Source organism: Orycteropus afer, unplaced genomic scaffold (genome assembly GCF_000298275.1).
Source record: "Orycteropus afer afer isolate SDZICR_OR568_19922 unplaced genomic scaffold, OryAfe1.0 scaffold00074, whole genome shotgun sequence".
NCBI classification, from domain to species: domain Eukaryota; kingdom Metazoa; phylum Chordata; class Mammalia; order Tubulidentata; family Orycteropodidae; genus Orycteropus; species Orycteropus afer.
Window position 1 is genome coordinate 2,375,158 of NW_006921661.1, and position 20,366 is coordinate 2,395,523.

The 20,366-nt window shown below is 48.7% G+C and overlaps 1 protein-coding gene across 1 annotated transcript; it reads right to left on the minus strand.

The window, feature by feature from the left end:
- On the minus strand, window positions 1-17,581 carry USP35 (ubiquitin specific peptidase 35). Its single transcript, XM_042780960.1, has 11 exons — window positions 16,909-17,581; window positions 15,889-16,021; window positions 12,835-12,964; window positions 12,305-12,406; window positions 10,565-10,723; window positions 6,304-6,497; window positions 4,203-4,296; window positions 3,157-3,263; window positions 2,063-2,552; window positions 1,211-2,026; window positions 1-168 (listed from the first exon to the last, which is right to left on the minus strand). The coding sequence occupies exons 1-11, from the start codon at window positions 17,579-17,581 to the stop codon at window positions 1-3; spliced, it is 3,066 nt and encodes a 1,021-aa protein (XP_042636894.1).
- Between the last annotated feature and the right edge of the window lie 2,785 nt (window positions 17,582-20,366).

Consider the following 20,366-nt stretch of genomic DNA (forward strand, 5'->3'; position numbering starts at 1 on the left):
TTAGAAGACAAGTCTGTGGAAGTCACCACCATTGCCACCTGCAGGGTTGCAGCCCCCTGGAGAGCCTTCATCCTCATCCTTGTCTTTGTCAAAGCCCCTTCCCCAGTGGGGAGATGCAGGGAGTGCAGAGATGTAGGCTGCCCTGCTCCGTGCCTCCTTCTCCTGCTCCTGGGAACACAGATGGGGTGGGGAGGATGGGGGAAGAAGCTTAAAACTCAGACTCTGAAGCCAGGGTCCTCCCTTCACCCCCTCCCCCAGAGCCATTCAGCATACCCCTCCTGAGTGTCTCCTCTAGGTCCCTAGAGTCAAGACATGCAGCTTCCAGATCAGTGAAGGGATGAATAGGACAGACCCACCCCTCCACCCTACATCTAGGCTTCAAAATCTTCCCTCCACCTCCTCCCAGTGAAAACTCTGCACCTCTTGGAGGATAAAAACTCATTCATACTAAACTGTGAATTGCTGGCAGGACCTGATGTGGCCAGGAAGCAAGAATGGAGGGTCACATCATCCCACACAGGAACCTCCCCACAGGCTTCCTAACCAGCAGCCATCCAACTCACTGCCTCCAGGGGCACTAGGAGTAGAGTCTGTCTGTCAGGAAGTTCTTCCTCCTGCTAAGCTGGAAAGCCTCAGGGAGACTCCCCACCACTGGTCCTGGCTCTGCCTGGACAGCCCAGCAAAAATGTAAAAACAGGCCTGGTGTCCCCATTCCAGATCCTACCTTCCCCACACAAAATACCACTTCCAAGTGCTGGTCTCTACAGGTATGGCCTGGTGTGGCCACTCTGGTAGTTTACGGCATGTACCCATACCCACAGATCAGAATCCTTGCTGTTCCAGTTGCTAAGTGTTTCCAATACTATCCTTGCCTCTAATGGGTGGCATCAAAGGCACAGTTAGATAGGTTCATTTGAGGGAGACCCACCCCTCAACAGAAGCATTCTCTACCTGCTCATACTGTACCCTCTTCTGGAACCCATGTTCCTCCTTCGGCACACTGAGTAACTGCATAGTAACAGTAAGGGGTCATGGGTCACCAATTATCAGCACTCAGCTATGGATGGATGTATGGATGGATGACTGATACAAGAAAAAAGGAAGAGGCTCAAAGAGGAGAAAATAGCTTAATTGAGTCATTGATTGAGCTAGAACTGGACCATCCCTCTTCACCCGAGATCAGATCAAAAATCCCGATGGGTTTACTTACCTGCAAGTAAAGGATGTTGTCTTTGGAAATGGCTTCCATCAAGTCCTTGTGGAGGGTGGGCTCCGCTCGGACCCTGGGGGAGTCAGGCTCGGCTTCGGGCCCCTCCCCAGGCCGCTGCCGATAAAAAAGCACATAGGCCGTGTCCTTGGGGAAGAAGGAGGTGACGTTGCTGACAGATTCAAAGGAAGAGAAGGACACCCGAGTGTCGTTGAACAGATACCACTGGTTCTCAGGCTCAGATTTGTCCACAGTTCCCAGAGAAGGGGGTAGGCGGGCAGTCCCCTCACGGGCATAACAGTAATAGTGGCCGCTCTCCGAGGACACACCAGAGTGTACCACAACACTACAGAGGTCATAGGCCTGGCCCTGGCCACCCGCCAGTGGCAGGCGGAGCAGCAGGGGTATGGCGACGTCGTCCAGGATCTTGCGGCGCCGCATGGTGCGCAGGTCGAAGGAGAAGCGCAGCAGTGTCAAGATGAGGTAGCGGGGCCCCTGGCTCAGCTCCACCGCCTTCTCAGCATCCTGCAAGGAGGCGCATGAATCGCAGTAGTAGCGGTTCTCTGCTGTCAGCCTTTCAGGAGACAGGAAGTAGTTGACCAAGTCTAGGACAGAGCGGGAGCCCTCAGGGCCACACACTTGCTCTCCAGAGGAGGGTGCAGCATCTCTGTGGGCATCTGGTCCTTGGCTGTCCTCATCCTTCTCCTTCTCATTCTCTGCCTCCTTTTCCTTCTCCTTCTCTGCCTTCTCTTCCTCCTCCACCTTCCTTTCCTCTTCCACCTTCCTTTCTTCCTCCACCTCTTTCTGTTCCTCCTCCTCCTCCGTCTTTTCCTCCTCCTCCTCTGCCTTTCCCACTTCTTTCTCCTCCTTCTCTGTGTGCTGCTCCTCCCCATCCTCCTCCCTCTCCACCGGCTCCTCCTTACTCCTCTGCCCCACAGGCCCCTGGGAGCCTAGGTTGGCAATGTCCAGGACGGTGGGAAGGACGTCCCCTGTGATGTAGTGTTTCCTTTGCCTCCGAGGACCCTCTCGGTTTGGGACCTTGGATCGGGGTGATGGTGGGAGGTCCCCGGCTCGAACCTCCTCTGCAGGGAGCATCACTGAGCCCAGGCGGCGGCGGCGACAACGCTCAGGGGGAGGAAAGGCAAGGGAAAGGTCTGTGAAGGCCTCCTCCCTGGAGGAGACTTGGAGGCAGCGGAGGCAGCGTATCCGAGTCACAATCTTGCCTCCAAACATTTTCTCCACAGAGGTTGAACTTGGACTGGGTGGCTCCTCAGGTGGGGAGGGCGAGCTGGACTGCTTGAGCTTTTGGCAGATCCTTGCCCCAGTTTTCTCCTCCTCATGCAGCCTGGAGCAGGAAGCACAGAGTCCATGCGCTCATACATGACCCATCTCCAGTGCACCTGCTTCAGCTCACACCCACCTACCTGTACTCAACTGGTCACACAGCAGACAGACGTGTACACGTGCAAGGACATGCACAGGTATGTGCACAATGGCACACTAGGACATATGGGTGCACACACACTCACACAGCCAGGTCCATGGTATGCACTTACCTGCATGCAGGCATGCAAACACTCTACGTGAAGACTGCCAACTGTATGTACATATGCCCCCAGAGCAGTAACAGAGATACATATACACACACATGTGTACACTCAGGCAAGGACAGCAGTGTGCAAATATACCCACTTACCCATCTTTCCCTCCACAGGAGGTGTCTCAGCTCAGCACTTCCCCAACTTCCCTCACACTCAACCCAGCCCCTACACTTAGTGCATGCTCCTTCTCCACTACTTGCACAAACACAACACAGCAGTCCCACTTCTAGGAAAGATGGAACACAGCTTGGAGGTGTGGGGCCTTCTCCCCCTCTGCCCCCCTCACCCAGGAACCCTCTCCAGACCTGGAGCCCCCTGCACAGAGCCAGGAGTCCTGGCCTCCCTTACCGATCCAGCAGGTACTTCAGGTACTCTGAGCAGTCCTGCTGGGTGCCAGGGCTGAACCAGGGTGTCCAAGAAGCAGAGAGGAAGTTCTCTGGGGAAATGGCAGGCCGCTGGGACCAAGGCAGTGAAAGATAGGGTCAGGAGCAGGAGACCACTCATCAACCATCTCTCAGTGTGCTGGGACTGAGTCTACATGGCGACTCTCTGCCCCTCACTTCCCAGCTTTCTCAATGTACTCCCCTCCTTCATAGTTGTCCCTCACCCATCCCATCCTGCCAGGTCCACACATTCTGAAGAGGCCTTAAACCTCTAGGAATCTGCTGTTTCCTGACATACCTCAAACTTTCTCTCAACACCTTTGCTCATTGCCATTCCCTCTGCCCACCCTTCTTCTCCACCAAAATCTTCCCTTGAGAGTTCAAGTTCCAGATGCATGAAGTGTCACCTGTTCCATGATGTCTTCCCATGCCTCCTCCTCTAACCTAATCCACCCCTCCCTTCCCTGCAGGCCCAAAGGACACTGCATTTCCCTGTATAAGTGTTATGCTTATTATCTGCAGGTCTGTCTGCCCCTCACCAGACTAGATTCTCCAAGAGGGCAGGGACTGTGGCATACTCATCTCTGTGCCACCACACAGGGCTTTAGGTTCTATAAGGGAAAGACAGTATTTGTCGCCACTGTATCCTTGGTACCCCTCAGCATGCCTGGAAATATGGGGGCTCAAAAAAAATGACAATAGAATGAATGACGCAACACCTTAGAGCAAAGGGCTGAATACTAAAGGGAGAGATTTGGGCAGCACACAGAAGCTCAAGGAAGCACCCCTTTCCTGGCCTATAAGGACACTGAATTAGCCCCATGGGCTTTGGGTTAAACCTGACTGCAGCTCAGCTACCTAATCCAGGAAGTGGGAGCTCACAGCCAGGTGCAGATAGTACCTGGGGGATGAAGGGTATCAGATCAACTTGGGGATAAGGGATCACGGGGGTGGGTAAGGGAGTTTGATCAGTGCCTCCTCTCTACCCCACCCTACTCCCCCTGCACTCACCTGGCTATGCTCTAGGAAGGCAAAGAGCCATTGCAGCTTGGTCATCAAGGGCTGTGAGTTGTTCTCAGTCAAACGGAGCACACAGTGTCTGAAGCTTCAAAACAAAGCAGGAATACCCAGGGTGAGCCAACAGCACCCAAAGAACCTTTATGTCTCCATCCTGCAGGAAACCCAGAGCTCTAGGTTATGGGCAGAGCAGAAATTCCCAGCTAAAGTCAAAGGTAAGGAGGAGGAACAGGTGAACAACTTGGCTTGGAGTGTCTGAGGTGACAAGGCAATGGCATTGGTGTGGATAACAAGGGGTTCAACTAGGTAACCCCTGCAGTCCCTTCTAGCTTGGACACCCATGACTCCAAGGTTCAAAGATTGAAATGTTCTAGGGTCCCATGGTTCAGGGCTCTAAGGTGTGGACTCTGGCAGGCCCCAGAGTCTGTGCCAATATCAACACCAGCCACTCACATACCCTTCTCCCTCTTTCCCCAGAAAATGGCCTTTAGACCCATCCAGAATAGCCTCTCTTTCTCTGACCTAAGCCCTTCAAGTCCACTCTTACAATCCCTATCTCTAGGACCACCCTTAATTACTCCTACTGTGCCTTCAGATGAGGGAGGCAGGGATCATTAAGGGAAAAAGGCTAAAAGAAGGAAACAGTAGCAGGGCTCACCTAGAACTCTGGTGGCACAGTGGTTAAAGCATTCAGCTGCCCAGCAAAGGGTTAGAGGTCTGAACCTGCCAGTTGCTCCACAGCAGTTCTACTCTGTCCTAAAGGGTCGCTATGAGTCAGAATCAACTTGATAAACAATGGGTTTGGTTTGCTTTTTTTGATATTATGGGAGACAGGAAGGAGACCCATCCTGACACCCATGCTCCCTGGAACAAGGTGAATCCCAGGCGCAACTTAGCTCCAGTTCCCATAAGAAGTTATGGGCAGATAGGTTATGAATTTCTCCGAACTAAGTCCATTAAGTACTTGAGTACCCACAATTTTCATAGAGGGGGCCACCTAGCCAGTCTGTGACAAGAAAAGTTCAGAAACTGAATAACACTTAGAAACTTTTATAGCATTTGGACATTGCTACAACCACACAACCACATGAATCATTTCTCTGATAAGTCACTGTTACTGTATTTTACAAACATAATGGTCTGCAATAGACCAAAAATTAGAAAAACAAAAACTAGTCCTTTACCACAGACCATTTGAGAAGCCCAAGAAGCAGTACCTTAGGGAGTAAGGTGCTTCCTAATAGAGATCAGCTCCCCCAATCAGAGACCTCCTCCTACCAGTGAGGACCCTGAAGCTCGGAGAGAAGACACTCACTTGAGGTCACTGACTGAGGTGAATGAGCTAGAATCAAACTTACTTTCACTTTGACTTTTTGAAACCAAACCAAACCTACTGTCATCGAGTTGATTCAGACTCATAGTGACCCTATATGACAGAGTACAAATGCTCCATAAGGTTTCCAAGGCTATAAATTTTTACAGAAACAGACAGCCTCATCTTTCTCTGGCAGAGCGGCTGGTGCGTTTGAACTGCTGACCTTTGAGTTAGTAGCCAAATGCTTTATCCACTGCACCACTTGACTTTTTGAAACCAAAACTAAACCGAACTCACTACTGTTGAGTCAGATCTGATTCACAGTGACTCCTCCTTGGGTTTCCGAGGCAGTATCACTACGGAAGTAGATTGCCCCATCTTCCTTCCAAGGAGTGGCTGGTGGGTTTGCACCACCAGCGACTTTTTCAAAAGAGATGTCTAATACTAGAGTAAGTGAGAGGTCTGTCCTGGAAGACACAGTTTACTCCCTATGGACTCCTGGAGAAAAGTCAGTGATGTCAACCAGTTGGGAGCAGACCCCTCCCCATGGCAGCTTGACCCAAAGCCCCATCTTGAATGTCCATTCAGTCCTGACCTATACCTTTGGCAATGGCCTATGGTCTTTGGAGTCTCTCACCTGTCCTTAATGTACCCAAAGACCTCAGGAAATCATAACCACAATGTGAAGCCCCATCCCCAACTCCACCACTGTACACCTCTCACCAGAGAGCCCAAAGAAGAAGAGCAAAGGCAGACAGGGAACTGGAAATCAACACCTACTCAGAAGCCATAAACAAGGCCTGGAGGATGCTGTTCACATAGCATGTGTTGCCCAGATTGATTAAACCAATCTTGCCCGTGTCTGACTTGGCCATGAGCCGGGGGTAGAAGCCAGCCAGCTCACTCTTCTGTGAAGTCCAGGCATCCTGGCCCAGCAGCTGCTTGATGCGGTCTTCATTGGGAACATGGAGGTCCTGGGAAGGGAACACCAGCATCAGCTCTGAAAATACTACCTCCTCTGGGAAGCCTCCTTGGACTGCAGCCCACCCCACACCCTGCCAAACACTTCACCCTACAAATGCTGTGTGAACAGCCCCCCTGCTTTCAAACTCATTCCAGGTTCTCATCTTGACATATAGGCCTCCTACATAATAGTTTGTATCATAACTATCCTAAGAAGTTGGTATGATCCCCATTTTATAGTTGAAAAAACTAAGGCTCACAGAAAGAAATCATTTTCCAGGATCATAGGGGCAATGAGTAAGGGATTTGTGTTCTCTGAAAAGAGCCAAGGATATGACTGACTCTCTAAGCAACAACTCTGGTCCACTGGCCAATTCAGTGGTGTCAAAATCTCAATTCTGGTCCTTATTTCTCGTCCTCGGTAGCCACCTGGCCATGGTCAGTGAGACTCCCTGACTTAGTCAGTTAGCCTCCCTGGGTTTTCTCATGTGTGAAGTGAAGAACCTTCTTCATTGAATTAATTTGGCATTCTGTACTTTCATGATGCTTGCACACAATGGTGTTCCCGTTTTTACCTCCTACTTTTAGGTCTGCAGAGCTAGCTTTCAAGAACATTAGTCATCTCCCTGGAACTTGATATTACAGTAGGGACAGTGGGAGATTCCAGGGGTTTGAGGTATGTGGGTCCTTGGTCATGCTTTCCCCCTTATCTTTTTCCACATTAAACAGCTGCACCTAAAAAGCATTACCAAGCACTAGTTCTAATAAGGATGTGTTTTAAAGAAAAACACCAAAGCACAATGCAGTGCTACCTGAGTAGATTTAAGTAACATTCCTAACAGTTCCTCTAGCCCTGTTCTTATTTCCAGATCCTGAGCACAATACTCTAGATTTGTCCACAGCACCTGAGCTTCATACCAGCTTATCGTCAAAAGCCCCGTCTCCCCAGTACACATGTCCTGACTACTGCAGAAGGTCTTGCTCAAGCAGTGGCTTCACATTTTTGCTCTTTTCCCTGGATAATTTATCAGAAAATTTAATAGATTATTCAGTGCTCTCTCACCACCAATGATTTAAAAAAAAAAAGGAGCTGCCACAGGGGAGATAAGAATGTAGAAGCTCAGTACCTTCTCTCTCCATTTAATTCTTTTTTCTTCCTATTCTTCCCGCTCCAATCCTGCTAGCCCACAACATGAACAAACAGGGACAAAAAGAGAGACAGGAAGCAAACCCCACATACACATGTGTGCATGTACATGCACAAAAGATTTTTTAAAAAATCCACACTAGGAAAAAAAAATCAAATGCCATTTTTCTCCCAAAAAGGGTAACTTTGTACTCTTGAAGATGAAGAAGAAGAAAACTTCCAAATAGCTCTCAAGCTCCTAATGTTACTTGAAATTTTCATACGATGGATCCCTTAGCAAGGACCACAGCTCCCCGAGAAACTGCCGTAACCTGACACAAGGGCACTGAGAGAGCTTCCCAGAACCTAATTATCAAGGAGTGTGTGTACAGGAAAGGATGACTCAGAGAACACATGTGAAAGGGTTTAAACAATAAGATCCTATGGCGATGGGATTGTGGATAATTTGCTGCCTTGCTTCTCAAATGGAATTGTATTCAAAATCATGGGATAAATGTAGCGCATCTTCCCAGAGCTACACTCTCTTAATGGTCAGGAAGGAAAAATTTGTTTATATTAAAACAAATTAAAAATAATGATAAATTATGAAGTATATAATCGAATCTTAAGGTTAAAATGAGATTTAAAAGAAACTTGGGGATCGTGTCAGACTACTTTCAGTAAGTCCCCTCTTCTGACATTAAGTATTTTGGTGAAAACCTTTTGAGAAGCCTCGATCTGCTGGATTGAGCAGAACAACTCAGCCTGGATTTCAAAGCCCTCTGCCCTGCTGTTTCTGATCTGCCTTCCACTCTGCCACCACATTGCCATTGAAGTACACACGCACTCTTGCTGTCAGTCCTTAACTGTCAAGGTCTAACTCTTATGTACCCTCTTCATGAAGCTTTCCAGGATCTTTTCAAGTGGAGCCACTATGCTGACTGTACCTGTCCTCTAAAGCCTAACTCCCTGCACCTAGGGTATAGGTATTTGCAGACTCACCTTGTGCCCTGGACCACACCATCAGACTCTAGTGTGCAAAGCCTGGGTCTCTCATCTTGAGTTCCCATGAGGGCCCAGTGCTGGGCCGTATTTTTTGTTCACACCTCTATTATAGCACTCTTCACACTACAGTCATGTTGTAAGGATAGTCCATTCATTCATTTACTCACAGACGTTTATTAGGCCCAGGGGACACAGAGTTCAAAACAACATGGTCCTCTGCTCACCTGCTCACAATCCAGCAGAAAGCAACAGTCACAGATTTCTTGATCCACCTCTATTCTAATGCCTACAACATAGGCAACATTCCCAACAAGTGGAAGTCCTGTCTCCTCTGCTCATTCAACTTCAGTGACAGGGAGTTAAAGACCTATCAAGGCAACCCTTCCATGGTAAGTTAGCTCTGACTATCAGAAAATTCTTTTTTCATGTTAAGTGATAAAAACTGAGACTATCTCAGTCAATATCAGAGATTTGTTTATTGTATCTACCCACTCTCACTCATGATGAATTGTTCCCTTATGTGTTTTATAATTTAGGGACTATAAATTCATCTCTTCAGTAGAACTTTCACTGTGTGGCTTGAATTCAGTTTTGTTTCTATTTCTACCAGGCAGTTCCAGGTCATTATAAATTTGTGACTACTTTTAATGTTAGTTTCTAAGCTTGCAGTTTCTATAATCCCAAAGATAATAAAAATTTGAACTCCTGAATCCATATGAGAGTAGGCCACTGATTACAAATTTCTTTTTTTCAATTCAGATTCCAGATCAAGCAAGAAGTTCCCCTGATGTCTATTTGGGACATTTTATTTAAATCACTCTTTCACTAACAGTAATGCCTTTTTAAGGTTCTGACTTTATGTGGAAGTCTTCATGTCAACTCTCTACTGGTCCTAAGCCTCAACTCCTACCCTACCAGCCATTAAAGCTAAGCCCTTGGGTTACTGAAGTTGGCCATGCAACCCCCTTCCTCCCCACCCTAGGGCCAAAGAGCATCATCTCTCACTTACCATTCTGGGATTCAGTTTTCTCTTCCTCTTTGGCCCCTGGGTATTCCCCCCTTACTTTCTTATAAGCTCAGCTACATACTCAAAAAGATTTTGTTGCATTTTAACAAGTATTTCTAAGTATTTTGTAGGGGGACATTTTTCAGGTTATCTAGTCTGCCCAACTGCAGAAATGGTAGTCAGAGTCAGGCCAGAGGTTCTGGAAGGGCCACCACCTACCTAGACATCTCTCAGTTATTGTCAGTCATTGCACTGGCCAGATCCAAGCAACCTATCAAGCCAGGTTAGAAACCCTTTCTTCCTTGTAGCCTCCTTCTCACACTGGAGGGGTTCTCTCCCCCTCTGGTTCCTCACTGATCTTAGGGAAACTTCAAGGATGTTTTCATAAGCTGCTTCGATCAGAGTTGCAAGTCTATCATCCCCACTAAGCTGCAAGCTCCTCAGTGACAGAGATTCTCTTTGCCTCATGCCTGTGTCCCCAGTTCCCAGTCTGGGTTGTTGTGTGAACAACTATAAACAATCCCTGTTTCCACAGTGTCCACAGTCTCATGGGGGAGACTGATTCCCAGTCTGTAACAGAGGGATGCACCAGGCTGTGGGAGCCCAGAGCAGCCCTGGTAGAGGAAGGAAAGGTATTGAGGGTCATCTAGGGAGGTAACACTTAAAGAATATGTAGGAGCTATCCTGGCACAACAAGAAAAAGTGCACAGTTAGAACAACCTATGCAAAGGCTCAGAGCAAGTGTGACAGAAAGGATGACTCATTTGGGGAACAAGAGGTAGCTCAGTGTGCCTATAGCACAGGGTGGGCCTGGGGAGGTAATAGGAGGTAGCTAGGGGCCAAATGATGGGGGACAGCCACCAACTCATCACATGACTGTGAGCAAGCCCACTGCTGGCACCCATGTAAAGTGAGATGAGAAGATAAGGATTGTGACTCACCTTGATGGCCTCCATGATGGGCTCATACAGGTCTGGGAAGCCTGGGAACCGGAACACCATGCAGTGAACCAGCTCTGCCAGCTGCTCCAGGCAGCTAGTTCCTGAGTTCGAGTCCTCCTTGAGCAGAGAAGCCACCATGGGAGGAATGTGAGGAAGGAGCTGTGAGAACAGACAGGGACAGACTCAGCACCAGTTTACCATTGAGACACGGGAATGTGGTCACTGCTGGGAACAGCCAGAGCTCTTTGAAGCAGGGAGGCTTACCCATCCAGCCCACTGTCTTCCCTGCCCAGGTGGAACACTAAGTTCTGCTGACAGGTGATTCCTTTTTCAAGACATGTGACCTTAAGACATCCTGCCTCAGTCTCTTCATCTATCAAATGGGATAAGTAATACCCTTTTCACAGGGTTTAGGGGAGGGCCTGAGCCCAAACCCCAGCTGCTTAACCTCAGCCAACTGACCTGCCTAAGGAGCCTGAAGGCATGAGTGAACAATGCTGCTCTGTCTACCCAGGAGTGATGCTGTGGCTGGATGGGCAGCTTCTAAGGGCAAACATTGTCACTCTTGCTAAGGAACATTTATGTTCCAGTACTTCACGTGTAAATGTGCATACCATCTCCCTCATCCTCACAATGACTTTATGCAGCAGCAAGTTGTTGTTGTTGTTGTTGTTATGTGCTGTCGAATCAAACCCAACTCATAGCGACCAGGAGCAAGTATTATCCCCATTTTATAAATGAAGATATTGAGGTAAGAAATTACATAATTTGCCAAGGATTTTGCAGTGGCTTAGAGGGGAAGCAGGTGTCTGAACCAGGCTGTCTGTATCCAAAGCACATTTCTTTGCCCTGGACTACAGAAATTTAACTCTGAAACCCATAGGATTACTCTACCACAATGTCCCAGGGATGGATGATGTCAGGCCACAGGAACCAGGAGCATGGGAGCCCAGGAAAAGGTGGGAAGGAAGCAAATATCTGTCAAGTCCCTAATTACCTCATCTAATACTCTCCCACCAGCCTAAGACTGTCCCCCTGTTCTAGTCTCCTAGAGGTTAAGTGTCTGGTCCACGATCACCACAACTGGCAAGAGACACAGCTAGGACTCGACTCCAAGACTCCAATTCCTGGTTCTGTGTTTCTTCCACTGTAATCAAATGGGTTTCACTGGCCTGACCAGGGACCATTGGAATCAAGGGCCCCATCTGCAGGTCCCTGGGGAAGGCAGGCAGGGCGAGGAGGGCAGCATCCTGTGCACTCTGGCTGTCCTTCCCAGGGAGGGCCCCAGAAGACAGCAGAAGGGGCCAGGTTGGAAGCGAGGCCACCTGGGTTCTGGTGAGCAGCAGAGCATAGGAAGGACACTGGGTTGGGAGTCATACCAACTTGGCTTGAATCTTCCCTGTACATTCAGCAGCTGTGTTTCTGTGATAAGTGACATGACCTCTCAAAATTGCCATTTCCTCACCTGGAGAAAATGACAGAAGCTTGCTCACAGTCATACATTAACATATATATTGCCTTTAGCACTGTGCCTGGCACACAACTGGCGCCAAAGTAAAATGAACTATCATCCTTCTAGGCTCTATCAATCTACTGTGTGCCCGTGAGGGAGGCCATGCACATTTTGCAGCTTCAGTTTCCTATCTGTAAAACGGGGTTTCAAGTCTCCTCTAGTGCTAACATCCAAGACTTCAAGGTTGTGAGCTTCAAGTCCTTACTATTGAAGGCAGAGGCCCTTACCAGGTGGAAGGCCTCATGGGAGTGCTGGAAAGTCAGGAGCATGTACTTGAGGACGGACAAGGCAGCTCCCCGGACAATGGGGTACAGCAGCTTGGAAAACACCTGGAAGAAAGTCACTGGGTCAGGAGTCCCCAGGCCAGACCACGTGAGGCCAAGTGCAGCCACAGGCCTGACAGTGGGGCTTGGCCCCAGTCAGATACACACCAAAGCTGAAGTCGCAGACCCATGTAGGAGCAAAACCAAAGAGGTGCTCATAGACCTGGATGGATAGAGATGGAGAAATAGACAGCAAGACAGGTAGATATCTGATGGATGGACAGACCAAGTGATAAAGACGCACATACTTCAGTGAGCAGTCCAAGAAATGAATGGGGGAAACCTGGGTCCCAGAGAGGGACAGTGAATTGACCTAGGTCACACGGCAAGCTTGGGTCCCAGCCCTGGTGCCCTGCCTCCCGGGAGGGCATTGGCACTGGTAAGAGATTAGTGGGAAAGCCACAAGCCTAAAGCTAGGGCAGGGGCCCACCAACCTTCTCAATTTTGGCGAGTGAAACCTCGATCAAGATGCTGAACTTCTTAACAGCAGCCAGGCCCTTCAGCAGTGCAATGATCCACTTGTCAATGTTCTTCCCCAGAGGCCAGGACACCCAGTCAATCATCCTGGTGAAGGGAATGACAGTGACACAGGGATGAGGTAGGCGCAAATGCCTGACTAACAACAGCCCAAGGACCTGTCCTGAGTTCCCATATTGACTCACACCTGCACAGGGCACCTGGGGCCTGTAGGATGAACATGAGACCTCTGGGAAATGCAAATGGGCCTGGCACTGGCACCTACGTGAGACTCAGGCCCTCTCAGCACCCCAAAACTCACCTTATCACACTGGGGCTGCAGTGACAGAATAGGGCTTTTGGCTGCTTCTGTCTGTACCCCAGGGACCCATGGCACAAGGAGCACTGTCCCTGGGCCAAAAGCTCTGGCTCCTGCAAGCCTCTGAATGTGACCTAGAACAAGTCACTTTTCCTCTGAGCCTCAGTTTCTTCTTCTGTAAAATGGGGACAATGTCTACCTTACAGGGGTGTTATACAGATGAAAAAAGATAACATTAGCTAATATTTGTATAGTATTTGCTCTGTACCAGATACTACTCTGTTTTACAAATATTTTACTCATCTGAAGCCCACAACAAAATGCCTGTGTGGATTGAGCACGAAGCTGCCACATGGTAGGTGCTTGGGAAAATGTCACTATTATCATTATTTTTATACTCGGCACACTGCTATAATGAGAGAGAACAATGAGAGAGCAAAGAAATAGTAACTGTGATAATAACTGCTTACATTTCTGGCACTGTTCTAGGCACTTTACTTGAGACACAATAGGTCCAGTAAATCTAGATTCTTTAAGAATTTGAAATTGTGTTCTTCAACTTCAATTTTATCTCTTTTTATCTACTTTAATCTACACATCAACCCTCTAAAATGCATTCTATTATATTCCATCTTATAGATGAGGAAACTAAAACATTGAGAAGCTGAGGAATTTGCCCAAAGTCACACAGGCAGCAGGTGGTAGAGACAGGATTTGAATTCAAATAACTTACCTCCAGAGGATACATTCTCAAAAAATAATGACAAGGAAACCAAACCCAAGAATCAGAGAAGGAACTGCACTACAGGAGTAAATGTTTACATGCACCAGTGCTTCATCTGCCTCGAGACCAGAAGAACTAGATGGTGCCCACCACCACTACTGAAGGTTCTGATCAGGAATACACTAGAGAAATCCTGATAATAAGGGGAAAACATGTAGAACACAACTTCAAATCCTTAAAGAATCTAGATTTACTGGACCTATTGTGTCTCAAGGAGTCCTTGAGACTCTTGCCCTCAGTTGCTCTTCAAACTTTTAATTGAAACTATTCCCTGAAGTCACTTTTAAACTAAGTACCTAATAGTTCAGCCCAAAGTGTAGAGGTTGTCACTTTCAAGTATTGTGTTACTTAAAAAAAAAAAAAAAAATTATGTAAGACCCAAGAGTTAACACCTATTTTAAATCATAGGCAAGATGGTTGATGTCATGGATTGAATTACATCCACAAAAAATATGTCAACTTAGTTAGACCATGATTCTCAGTGTTTTGGCAGTACTGATGTAATCTGGTAGTTACATAATGACGTAACCATTCCCCATGATGTGATTGGATGTGATCAGCCAATCAGTTGTAAGGGGATAAGGGTGGAATGCAACAGGCTTACTCAGGTCACAGCCCTGATCCAATGTCAGAGGAGTTTCCCTGGGGTGTACCTGCATCACCTTTTATCTTACAAGAGATAAAAGGAGAGAGAAGCATGCAGAGAAGGAGGGACCTGACCAAGAAAGAGCCAGGAACAGAGTCCATCCTTTGGACCCAAGGGTCCCTGCACTGAGAACTTCCTAAACCCAGAGGAAGACTGATGCCAAGACATATGTAGATCTCCAAGGAATGCTGGGCCCACAGATGTTGAAAAGAGACAAGGACCTTCCTCCAGAGCCGACAGAGAAAGAAAGCCTTCCCCTAGAGCTGGCACTCTGAATTCAGACTTCTAGCCTCCTAAACTGAGAGAATACGTTTGTTTGTTAAAGCCATCCATGTGAGGTATTTCTCTTATAGCAGCACTACATAACTAAGACAGTTGGGGAGTAAGGGGATTAAGTAAGTGCAGGTGAAACAACTCTAATAGAAACGACAGCAATGTTGACGCAATCAGAAGAATTTAAGCAATGTCACTGATCATTATATCTAGCAACTGTGGAACAGGAGTGGGGAGTGGGTTTTGCTGTGTATATTTTCACAAAAAAAAAAAGACAAGGAAATCAGGAAGGTCCTGTGGAGAAGACATGGAAAGAATGGCAGGGGGCGATGTGCCAGGTCAAGGCCTGCAGGCAGGAAGGTAGACAGCATATTCTGGGCTAACTGGGTGGTAGGCGGAGCTAGTTCACAGGTGAAATGATGTTCAAATGAGGTGAGGAATGCGCAAGAGTTCTGTGCGCTGAAAAGCACCCAAACTCTGTTTATCATATTTGCCAAACTCAGAAAGCACTTTACAAAGTACTTTTGCCTTCTTATTTGTTGTTGTTGTTATGTACCGTCGAGTCGGCCCCGACTCATAGCGACCCCTCCTTGGGTTTCCGAGGCAGTATCACTACGGAAGTAGGATTGCCCAACGTTCCTTCCGAGGAGTGGCTGGTGGGTTTGACCTGCCAGCTGTCTGGTTAGCAGGCAAGTGTCTTAGCCACTATGCTACCAGATACAACCCCATAAACCCTGACAACTTCTTACACCCACCTCCCCTTTCATAGAAGGAGAAACTGAGGCTCAGTGAGTTCACTGCTAGGTCAGGGCTGTCTGTATCCCCCACAGCCAACACAGGACCAGACCCAGAGCAGGGCTGGAGAAAGGATTGATGAATGAACAAGCATGAGGACATAAGCTCTCTGATTCTAAATCTCACCCAGCACCCGCAACCAGCAGAGGGGGTTTCTGGAAGGAAGAAAGGAAGGGGGCCCAACTATGACTACCACCTTGCTCTCAGCACCGCACCTGCTGATGGCAGTCAGCATCTGGGAATCTGTCACACTGTCATCATTGCTGAGGTTCCGGACGACACCATCCATGAGCTCCAATGGGAGGTGCTGGACCACGCTGGCCAGGGCGCTAGATGGTGGCTCCTCCTCTGGAACAGGGAGCTGGGCTGAGTTTAGCAGGACAGGCAGCCCCCACACCTCCCTCATCACCCCATGCCCTCATGCTGCAAAGGAATTTGGCTGTGCCTCTGCAAAAACACACATAAGGGTCCACCACTTTGCCTCCTAGAGCACCATAGCCTCTGATTCCATGTTAATTCAATGACTCAACAAACTTTCACTTATACTGCTTTTAGGCCCAACCCTGTGGGTATACAGAAATAGCTGTGGGTGATAGAAGGGCTAACATCAGCATATCAGAACAGGTAGGAGTGGCTATGTGGACTTGGGGGGTGGAACAGAGGCCCAAGATAAGAAAGACCCAGGACCTTATACACATGGTTCTTCTTCCTGCCAGATGCATTTATTTATTTGTTTCAGTCATTTACACTATAGTACAAATTTCACAGTTGTCAATGGAGAGGAGAGCCAGTATTTTACATTTTAGATTTGACATCTGCAGGCTCCTTTATGTCTCCAGACCTTTGCCTCTGCCTGCTCAGAGAATCTTGTTCCTGCTGCCTGATGCTACCTGTCTCTTAAGATTTGGCTCAAAAACCACTTCTGTGAAACCCACCCAACCCAAGGGGCATGATGACTCCCCTGGCTGCTGGCTCCCTCAGCCCCCTATTCCTCCATCTGGCCAGAATGATCTGTGTCCTTCTCCCACACTGAGCATTCTGCTCCTCCCTGTGTCCCCAGTACCAGCCCAGGGTAGGACCCACAGTATGCATTCAGGGTAGGTTTACTGACTAAATAAAGGAACGATAGCACTCCATCCATTCATTCCACATATCCACATGCTACACCTGCCCACACACCCACCAGGAACCTGCGTGCGCACGCGCATTCATACCAGCCCCACCCGTACACACACCTGTGCAGGAGATGACTGCGAACAGCTCCTTGAGGCAGGGCAGGATGGCAGCGGGCTGCGCGCGCCACAGCTGCGCCAGAAGCCCGCTCACTTGCTGGGCTTGCTCCAGGAACTCCACGGCACCCTCTTCGCCCTCGGCAGGGCAGCGGAAGCGGCCAAGACAGCGCACCAGCTGCTGGCAGAAGAGCAGGCGGTGCGGGCCATCAGGCACGCAGCGTGGATGCCGCGCCAGCAGCCGCGCCACCTGTGCACAGGACGCGGGCCCTGGGCGTTCGCACACAGTACGCAGCACCTCACGCCGCAGCAGCGCGAACACCTCGTCCGCTGCAGGCCCCTCGGGCAACAGCTGCAAACCCAACTGCACGCAAGCCAGCGCGCGGGCGCCAGGTGGGCCAGCACCACTCTGCAGCAGGCGCAGCACGCGGCGCGCGCTGAAGAACTCTGCGAAGACTTCGGGGTGGTGGCGGCCAGCCACGTGCAGCAGCTGGCAGCCCACGCGGCGCGGCAGCTCGTCGGTGCCGCCCACGTAGAGGCGAGCGCCCAGTGCCAGCAGGGCCAGGCACTGCTCGCGCTCCAGCGGCTGTCGCGCTGCCTCCAGCACACGACGCACCAGTCCTTGCTTCACACTTGCCGGATACGACGATGTCACCACCGCCTCCAAGATCTTGTCCATGGTGGCTGTGCTGTGGGGATAAGGAATGGGATCACACTCTGCCCCACAACTTGTGGGGCTCAAGGGCCGTGGTCCAATTCCCCGTGTGGGCCCCTACATGCTGGGACTTTCGGCGAGCAACTCAGCCTTTCTGGGCCTCAGTTTCCTGGTCTGTGAAATGGCGCAGTGATACCAGCCACAAGGGCAAGTATTATGGTTAAGTAAAGCACAATGCTTGGCACTTGGTAAGACCCAGTGATATGCAGCTACCCCTGCGATGGGCTCCTTTATCTAATGGACACAGAGGCAACACATCCACCCTACCTCCACCCCTCTGTCCTTTTTCCTCCAGGTCTCACTAGTGACCTCACCCACTCCTGGTACAGATAAGAGCTGGATGTAGAAGCTGCTGACCAAAGTCTTGGCCAAATCATGCTCTATGGGGGAGAAAATAGGGGACACAATAAAAATTGCACCTCCAGGGAAAGAAGGCTCAGTGCCCCAAAGGAGGGTCAACAGGATTATAGGAGATCTCCCCACACTTTGTTCTGCTCCACTCCACACCCCTTCCCAAATGACCTACATCTTTTCAAGCCTGCAGTTCTTTGTGCAGGCTGTGCCCATTGCCTGAAACATCCTATCTCCCAAGACTTCTACTCACCACCACATTTTCACACAACCAGGCATATTCTTATTTTCCTTCAAAGTTCATCTCAAACTCCTGGCCTCAATGAAAACTCCCCTGGTCCTCCAAGCATGAATCCATCCCCTACCCTTGATTCCTACAGCCATCTGTGACCTCTTCCTCCATTACAGCTGGGTTTACGCAATGCCTGGCTTGTTTGGGTCCAAGTTCCCTCCCCTGAAGTGAAACATCTCCTCTCTGCACTGCAGCCATGCTAACAGGCCTGGTTCCACATCCTTGTGCACTCAGGACCTTGCCTGCTTCTCCAGCCTCAGCCCAAACTAGCCCTTCACTCTTTCTCACCTAACTATGATCCATCTTCCACTGGGCCTTTGTATAAGCTCTACCTTCCCCTTCTTGCTCAGTCAACCCTTTGGACTCAACTCAAACTCACTTCGATAATCATCATGATTTGATTGGGCTTAGCCTCCTTCACTATATTATATATGGTTCCCGAGGTCAGAAACCATGTCAGATTTTATTCACCACAGTATCTCTAGCACCTAACACACAGTAGGCATTTGATGAATGAGCAAATGAAGAATACAGTGTGAGTTACTGCTACCTTACTCCCTGGAGCCATAATAGCCTTCTCTTTTTCCTTTCCCTCCATCTGCACTGTTTCCTGGAAATCTTCCCATGCTGACCCACTCGGACTCCCGATTCTCATGCTGATTCACATGAGTAAAGCTTGTTCTTTTAATACCTAATTCTCAGCTCCTAGAAGGCAGGGCCCTTTCTCTGCTTCTCTATATAATCTCATTCTAGACGGGATCTAATAGAAGACTTGACATAGTAGGTGTTCAATTAAATTCATGTATCCAGTAAAAACTACTCTATTTTTGAGACATGAAGCCAGTGTGAAGACAAGCTAGAAATTTCCTGGAATGAGGGGCCAGAAACTTTGATTCAGAACCATAGATATTTTGGGACTCTCAACTTTGTGCCAGCCCTTGTCTGTCCTACTCTCGGCCCTGACCAAAGCTCCATGACTCTATGTGTTACAGTGCAGTGGAACCATTTGTTTAAGTATCTCTCTTGCCAGACTGTGAGTTCCTCAGGGCAGGAACTAGGACATGTTTATCAGTAGTTGGGGTCTCCCATGCCAGCCACTGTCAAGAATGAGTGCCTTTTAAGAGTTTCTTGTGGTTACAGGGTATAGTTATGGCACAAATCCATGGTTCCCGAACCAGCCTCAGAATCACCTGGACACTTGCTAAAAGTTCAGATGCCCAGGGCCCACTCTAAGTCGCCTGAATTAGAGGTGCAGGTGTAGCGTGTTAAACGCTTGATTATTTTCCACTCTTTGAGTGTAGGTGATCTGAGATTCATTCCGATTACCATCCAGGTTACTTAAGCTCTCTGAGCCTCTGCTTCCATCTTGGTGCAAGCAGAGGTGTGAAGACAGATATTACACAGAAGCTCTCAGAAAATGTCAGTTCCCTTCACTTTAGAAGCAAACTCCCTCTGCCCTTCAGGAGTTTCTAGAAAGCAGACCTGTTTGTAAAGAGTGCCAATGCAAGGCATTATCTCCAAAAGCCTTTACAAGTGTCTTTAACAACTGATCTCCCGTCAGCCCCTGGTCCTCTCTTTCCTAGGCAATGCCTGGGACAAGAAGGTTGCTATGAAACCAACCTCTCATCCACTAACACAATCTAATCCCTCGCCCCTAGGCTAGTGGATTTAATATGCTTTCAGCCCAGGGTGCCAAGAAATGCTGGTACTCAGGGAGCCCAGGAGAAGCTCAAAGCAATGAGCATCATGCATAGGAGAAGAGGGCACAAGGGCAGCAGAAATGCAGTTCTGAAGCCACAGAAGGTGCTATAAGTGGAAAGAAAAACAAACTTGGGATCTAGACTCAATTTACTGTGTGGCCTTGAACAAATCACATCTGTAAGTCTCTCTTCTCTTCTGTAAGGTGGGGATTAATGATATTAGTAGAGCTGCATGAAATTGAATGGTAAAATGTTGACAAGTTCATATTAGGCTACCTGATACTTACCACATAAGGTGGTTTGTGCCTGGCAGCTGGGAGTTCAGTCAGTGGATGTGTTACATGAGGGCTGTGATCTCAAAGGCCAGCCCTGCAGCCTCTATTCAGTCTGTGGGCCTGGCCATACC

Bases quoted from the DNA above. Each gene is read 5' to 3' on its own strand.
- USP35 (XM_042780960.1), bottom strand. From the start codon at position 17,581: ATGGACAAGATCTTGGAGGCGGTGGTGACATCGTCGTATCCGGCAAGT. The intron at 12,407-12,834 runs GTTGGTGGGCCC...ACTTTCTTCCAG, and splicing joins CACTCGCCAAAATTGAGAAG to GTGTTTTCCAAGCTGCTGTA. The intron at 169-1,210 runs GTAAGTAAACCC...CTGTGTTCCCAG, and splicing joins ACAACATCCTTTACTTGCAG to GAGCAGGAGAAGGAGGCACG.